Here is a 7,304-nt window from a genome sequence, read left to right as displayed (position 1 = left end):
TAAATAAATCTTTAAAAAAAAAAAAACCACTCACCAAAAACAGCGTAGGGGAGAAAAGGTTTACTCCATCTTACACTTTAGAATCCATTTCTGAGGGAAGCCAGGGCAGGAACACTGCCGACTGCCTCGCTCCCAGGGCTTATCCAATTTGCTTTCTTAAACAGCGCCGGACTACCTGTTCTACCTGTGGTCTCCACCCTCTGCCTATGGGTGACACGACCCGCATCAACCATCAGTCAAGAATAGGTCCCACAGACACGCCCTTGGCCAATCTCATGGGGACATTGTCTCAGTTTAGGTTCCTTGTTTCCAGGTGACATCAGTTTGTGTCAAGTTAACAAGAAACTAAACGGGGCAGAGACCACTGGCTCTGACCAGCTTAGATCCTCAGGCCCTTTTTGTGCACCTGGCCAGGTCAGCAGCATTGACTCTAGCTTCTACTTAGAACCCTCCAGAGCTCTGTAACTCGATAGTCCCATGTTAACCCAGGTGAAGGGGAGGGGAGTCCGGGACCCCCCCTTACCCTCCAGGCTTGGGAGTAATAGTTCAGACCATCTTCCTTGCCTCCCCCTGGCTCTGACCCATCAGGGGGCTGGAAGTGAGGATATTCCAAGCGCCCAATAGCCTGGCTGTGGGACAGAGGGTCTGTGTGGAGCTTGTTACTCTGGCCCAGGGCCTCCTTGCTATAGGCCTACCTGGTCCTCTAGAGACAGTTGGCTACTGAGGTGCCTCAAAGAAATACATAGAGTATTGAAAGGGCCCTAAAAGCCCCCTCCATAGTTGTATTAGGCGTGCTGAGGGGTGTCGCACCTCCCTGAGGTCCTGATAGGGAGCTAGAGAGAAGCCCACCGCCTCTAGCCCCATAGCCCTATTCCTAAATAGCCTTCCATTCCCTGGGATGGGAAGACAGTGAGGGTCTCAGCAAAATTTCCCTTTCTCTTTCCTCTGACCCTTTCGTACTTGTGGCCACCGTTTTTTGGATCAAGGTGGCTTTGAACCTGGGTCCTCTAAGGGGTCTTCGTTGCTAAGAGAAGGATCCCAGCCGTACGGCCTCAAGGCTAGCTAGGGCTCTGCAGGCAGGAAGCTCTGCACAGGCCCAGGGTCTGTTCTCCCCATCAAGGTACAGACTGGAGGGGCTGCTTGCTACAAGATTCCGGGGACTTGCCTTCTTTCTTTGTGTCTGAACAGAAGTAGTCCACCACTGAGGGAATACAGAAGTAAGTGTATTCATTTCCTCATGCTCACACGTATACACACCTTACCTGACATTGGCTGGCTTTCGGGGTGGCACTGGTGTCCCTGAATGGGATTCCTATAGAAGCTGGGTGTTCCTGCCAGCATGCCAGCCAATCTGCTGCGAAGCCTCCCTGGAAAGGCCTCCTAAGTGCCAGGCCTCCAGTCCAACTGCTTCCCCTTGGCCTTCCCTCAGGCTTTCTGTTGCTGACGCCTCTTGGTATGCTTCCTGTAACCCCAGTGACTGGAGGAAGGGCTGAGTCTTCCCCCATAAGGCTTAGGCTCCTCCAGGACAGAGACACAGGTCTCTTGCCATGCAGGGCTCCACGTGGGGGCATCACAGCTACCAAGGGCTGTTTGAACTTGACTCAGTGGTTGTAAACCGTGAGATGGGGCCACACTCTGTTCCCCAGGCTGATCTTAACGCTCTTGTCTTTTGAGGAGCTGAGACTCCAGGTAGGCGGCACCGCACCTAACTGTGACCTTGACTGGCTTTGAGTGTGGAAAAGGGCTCTCTCTCATGATCACCACAGGGAAGTGTCAGCATGGGGTTGGGTTGGGTGGCTTTTTGCTTTCAGGCTGGTGTGAACAGCTTTCTTAGGAGTTTCAAGGGGCTCCCTAAGTGCAGGGCACTGCCAGGTTGGGGGTCTGCTTGGCTTCCATTCCTACCTGGCCCATTTATGGCCACCCGTGAGCACTTCCAGAACTTTCTGGTGGCTCGCTGGCCTTCTGCTCCTTTCTAAGCAAAGGAGGCAGGTTACAGCCTAAGCAGGAAGGACAGCAGTTAAACCTGATAAAAGAGCTCCCTGGCACTGAAGGTGGTTAGACCTGGGCAGGGATACCTGAGGGAGGCAGTGGCTGCTTCTCCAGGCAACCTCCAAAGTGGGAGGAGTCTCCTGTTGGTCTAGGGAGCACTACTGGGACTGAGTGGCTCGGTGTGAAGAGCAGAGAGCTGGGCGGGGGGGAGGGGAAGTAGGTACTAAGCTGTGCCTGTGTCTTCTAGCTTAGTCATAGAGGTCCTAACAGAGCTTAGTACCCTCCAAGGATATACCATCACTTCTTGCAGGCCAGAGTGAATATCAGTGCTAATGGTGTGATGGGGACCCCGCACTCTCTGAGTGTCCGGTTCACCTCCTGGGTCTCTTCCAGTTCTAACAGTGTGTTGCTATATAATAACTTGGAGCCCCATTTGCCCTATCTGGAAAATATGATTAAAATCTTTTCAGTACCTTTTTTCCACCCCTTGGTAGTACTGGAGATAAAATCTGGGGCCTTGTATTTGGTAGACAAATCCACTGAACCACATCTTCTGCATCCTGATGGCTTTTTCAAAAATTATCTGAGATGTATGAGTATTTTGTTTGCATATAAGTATACCTTGTGTATGTACGGTGACCATGTAGGCCAGAAAAGGGTGTTGGATCCCCTGGAACTAGAATTACAGACAGGTGTGAAGCACCATGTGGGTACTGGGAACTGAATCCAGGTCCTCTGCAAGAAGAGCAAGTGTTCTTAACTGTCAAGCGGTCTTTCTAGACGTCCACCCCCAATCCCATTTTATAAAGCTGTGACAGACAAAAACAAGAGACACGCCAGGCAGTGGTGGCATATGCCTTTAATCCCAGCACTTGGGAGGCAGAGGCAGGTGGATTTCTGAGTTCGAGGCCAGCCTGGTCTACAGAGTGAGTTCCAGGACAGCCAGGGCTACACAGAGAAACCCTGTCTCAAAAAACCACAAAAAAAAAAAAAAAAAAAGAGATACTATTATAAAGTGTTAGCAGCCAGTCACCCAGCACCTGGCCCGAGCAGCAGAAGGCCCTTGCCAGTGCAGGCTTTGAAAGGCTTCTTTAGCTCCTGTGGGGAATGGGTGTGGCCAGGGCCAGCAGTGCTCACACCAAGCCTATGTGGTATCCACATGCCTGGCTCATAGGCTGGCAAAAGTTCTTTGATGAAGGGGGCACCTTGGACTTCGAGCCTGCAGCATGGATCAAATGTAGCAGGCCAGGCCCTCCTGACCCTCTGCTGCCCTCAGCTCCCAGTGCCCCTGGCTGTTCTGTTCCTGCTGTCCAAGGAGCGGCTGCTGACCTGCGCCCAGAGGAAGCCACTGCTCCTGTCTGCAGATGAGCTTGCCCTGGAGACCCGGCCTGCTGAAAAGGAAGACACCTCCTCACTGGCGCCCAAGTTCCAGCCACACTCAGGTGCGTGCTCTTGTAATCTATCCTGGCTGCCTTCGTGGCCGGACACCCAGAAGATGAACCTAGACCCCAGGGCTAGTGGTCAGAAACAACCTTTGGTCCTGGCAGTCTCTGAGGTAAGTGATGGAGCCAGCTGGCTAAGAGAATGAAATGGGCAGGGCTGGTGAGATGGCTCAGCGGGTAAGAGCACTGACTGCTCTTTCAAAGGTGCTGAGTTCGGATCCCAGCAACCACAGGGTGGCTCACAACCGTCGGTAATGAGATCAGACGCCCTCTTCTGGTGCGTCTGAAGACAGTTCCAGTCTTACGCTGGAGCGAGGCCATCCTGAGTTCAATCCCAGCAGCCACTGGATGGCTCACGGTCATCTGTACAGCTACAGTGTACTCATTCACAGAAAATAAATAAGTAAATCTTTTAAAAAAAGAATGAAAAGGGCAGAGAGCCGGGCGGTGGTGGCGCACGCCTTTAATCCCAGCACTTGGGAGGCAGAGGCAGTTTCTGAGTTTGAGGCCAGCCTAGTCTACAGAGTGAGTTCCAGGACAACCAGGGCTACACAGAAAAACCCTGTCTCAAAAAGAAAGGGGGGGCAGAGAGCCAGAGAGCCTCCATCTTACCCACTCTTCCTGGGTTACCTTGGGGGGGAGTCACTTGATCTCTGTGATCCTTAGCCCCATCAGAAGTGGGCAAAGAACAAGTGACTGCTCCTCACAGGTACCTGGAGGCTAGAGGAGGTGATGGCATTGAGCAGCCCCTGCCGGGACTGTCCTGACTGGGTGAGCAGAGGGCAGGGAGCAGAGGATGATTCAGCCCTGCCGTTCTGTGTGCCTCCTTCAGGGCAGGAGGACCTGTTCAGCTGCTGCCAGAGGAAGAACTTCCGGGGAGCCCCATGCTCTTTCTTCGCCATCCACATCACGGCCGCTCTGGTCCTGTTCATGACAGATGGGATGATGGTGAGCCTTCCCCCGAAGGCTTGCTCTACTGAGAGGCCTCTAACCTGTCAACCAAGTCTGGAATAGCAAGGAGAGAAGCACATGGAGGTCCGCAGGACTTCACCTGCGGTGCCATGAACCAGGGTCCTCCCCATCTCCCACAGGGCTCAAAGCCCTGGACACAGGACTCCTCTGTCCTTGCCATTGATTTTATTTGTTAATTCTAGAAAGGGGTCTGTCTGGTGTCTTGTTCCCAATTCTACGTGACTCAAGCTTTTTCAGTTTCAGTTGCTTTGCTTTGTTTGGGCCAGGATAGAATGTAGCCTAGGCTGTCTTAGACTCTTCATCCTTCTCCCAAATGCACTATACCCAGCTGTGACCCACGTTTTTTTTGGGGGGGAAGCTTGCAGCCCTGTTGCCCTGTGAGAGGCCACATTCTATGAACTCTGGGGCACTCAGCTTCTTGGCATGGGGTACAAATGGGGCTTCACAAGCTAACGTCATAAACAAGCCACACTCCAGGCCAGGTGCCCATTCAATGGGTGACTTCTGTTACTCCTTTTAGCATCCTTTCCTGAAGTCTCCTAACTTAGGGCAGTCTTGCATGGCTAAGTGACAGATTGCTGAAGGAAGTTACACTCCTCAGAGAAGGCTCTATCCAACACTCCCCAGCTCACAGCAGGCCTGGTTCACTGGCTCCCCTCAAGAGTGAATATGGACCTGTCCCTCTCTTTCCTTCATCTATGAAGAGGTTAATCCCCTTTCCTTCTTGCCATACCTGTCTGCTCAGGCCCTAGGGGGATCCCCATGGGGATCAGTGACATCCCAAGTGCCTCTGTGGCAGCCATTCTGTCCTCAGCTTGGGAGTGAGTGTACCATGTAATCTTGGCTCCCGGGGTATCTTGAGCTGAGCCACAAGTGACAGGACCAGTTGGCCTCTGCAGCCCTCCCCACTTCTGCCCCAGCTGAAGCCTCAGTGTTCTGAATAAGGCTTGCTCTCTCCACTCTCCACAGGGGGCTTATTCGGCCTTTGTGTACAGCTATGCTGTGGAGAAGCCGCTCTCTATTGGACACAAGTCAGCTGGTTACCTCCCTAGCCTCTTCTGGGGCTTCATCACTCTGGGCCGGTTCATCTCCATCCCGGTTTCCTCAAGGATGAGGCCAGCCACCATGGTGTTCATCAATGTGGTAAGTGGACAAGTGGCCTCCTTCCCCTTCTTAGAAACCCAGATTATGTCTGTTTGGGTCTTACCACTGCCCAAGACATTTTGTTCAGGACCATATTCTGCCAGAATAGTAAAGAGGCAGAAATGGAGTACTGGGATACTGGCACAGGAAAGATGGAGCCCAAGGACGAGGAGCCTGCTCGTGTAGTCTTGGAAAGGTCCCTTCCCAGTCTGGGCCTTTAACATTTACATCCTTCAAAGCTTGACCAGGAGGGACCGTGGGTAGTTGCTATGGAGTGTAAAGCAGACCCCAGCTGACTCTGCCAGGGTCTGGAAGGATGGGGGTCTCCGCCCTAGTCCTCCTGTGTCTCTCAAAGCTCCCAGCTGCTTGGAGCCTGGTGGCCAGCAGAGCAAGGTGCTGGACTCAGTGCACCTGGCCTGCCTGGAGATTTGCCTTTGGCAGCTCGCCAGGAGATTTGTGGATGGCCAGACTAGCCTGTAGCCAGGCAAAGGAACTGGCTTGGCTGGGAGCAGGGTCCAGGTCAAGCACGGATTAAGATCTGTGTCTGATGTTTGTCTGTGTCACTGTGACAAAGGACTCCAGATTACAGAATCCCTTGGGTACATCTGATTCGACCTCACTCCAAGGCTTGGATCACTTCTAGGGCACACCCGCCAGTGTGTGTTTAAATACCTCCAGGGATTGAGCGCTCGCTACTTTTCTAGGAAATTCACGGTAAGAAAGCACTTTCCGGGCTGAAGAGATGGCCCAATGGTTAAGATCACTGGCTGCACTTCCAGAGGACCCATATGGTGGCTCACAACTGTAAATCGAATCCCAGGGTACCTGACACCCTCTTCTATCCTCCTCGGGCACTGTGTGCATGTGGTGCACACATATACAGGCAAAACACCCATTCACAGGAAAGGAAGGAAAGAAGAGAAGAAAGGAGAGAGGGATGAATGGAGGGAGGGAGGGAGGGAGGGAGGGAGGAAAAGAAATGGGAGTAGGGCTGGGCATGTCATTAGTGTCATAAGCCAGGAAATAGGACAGAGGGGAGGCAGCACAGTCCCTTCGACAACATGTCTCCGGTGACCTAAGGATCCCCACAGGGTCCTCCCACCGATAATTTAAAACAGCTACAACAATACCCTGAAGACCAAGCCTGTATTTGCAGGTCTTCTGAAGTCCAAATGACAACCGAGAAGCATTTCCCCCCTTAGAGCCGAGTGTTTCATTCGCTCACGCGCAAACACACAAGGAAGTGTTTGGAGCTAGTCAAAGTTTTTTTCACAGCTTCTGAGTTCTGAGTTCCTCTGGGTCACCACTGAGTCGAGATGGTTGTCAGCAGCATCTCTTGCTAAGTGTCAGCAATGTCCAGCAGGCGGTAGCAGCGATACCTGCTCTGCTCTCGAGTTATAGGTAAAGCCGAGTCTTTGGGGGTGGGGTGGGGGTGGAGTTTGGTGCCACTGAGGTTGTGCTAAGCCACTGGGCTATACACCAGGCCCTGGAGCCAAGTCCTGAACACAACTGGCAGGCAGCAGAGAAAGGAGGAATGGGATGTACAGTCAGTTGCTGGGCAGGGAAAGACAGGTGGAGACAGTGTGGTGGACACTACATCTGTAGAGTAGCTTCACATGCCTGTCTGGAGTTCTCGACCAACATTATAGTTTTAAGGACAATAAGCATCCCTAGCATGGAGACATTTGAATCTTGTGGCTGTAGCGAATGGGATGTAGACCAGAAACCCCAGGACGGGATCCTGGCTATGCTTGGGGA

At 52.6% G+C, this 7,304-nt stretch overlaps 1 protein-coding gene across 1 annotated transcript in view; it reads left to right on the top strand.

Moving 5' to 3' along the window:
* Mfsd4a (major facilitator superfamily domain containing 4A) overlaps window positions 1-7,304 on the top strand; it is a 30,797-nt gene that overhangs the window by 11,287 nt on the left and 12,206 nt on the right. The window contains exons 4-6 of the mRNA XM_031382083.1: window positions 3,266-3,431; window positions 4,264-4,379; window positions 5,373-5,546. Coding sequence (XP_031237943.1) covers window positions 3,266-3,431; window positions 4,264-4,379; window positions 5,373-5,546 — 456 coding nt within the window. The remainder of the gene's footprint in view (window positions 1-3,265; window positions 3,432-4,263; window positions 4,380-5,372; window positions 5,547-7,304) is intronic.

Source organism: Mastomys coucha, unplaced genomic scaffold (genome assembly GCF_008632895.1).
Source record: "Mastomys coucha isolate ucsf_1 unplaced genomic scaffold, UCSF_Mcou_1 pScaffold1, whole genome shotgun sequence".
Classification (NCBI taxonomy): domain Eukaryota; kingdom Metazoa; phylum Chordata; class Mammalia; order Rodentia; family Muridae; genus Mastomys; species Mastomys coucha.
This window is presented reverse-complemented; position numbering and strand designations above follow the sequence as displayed.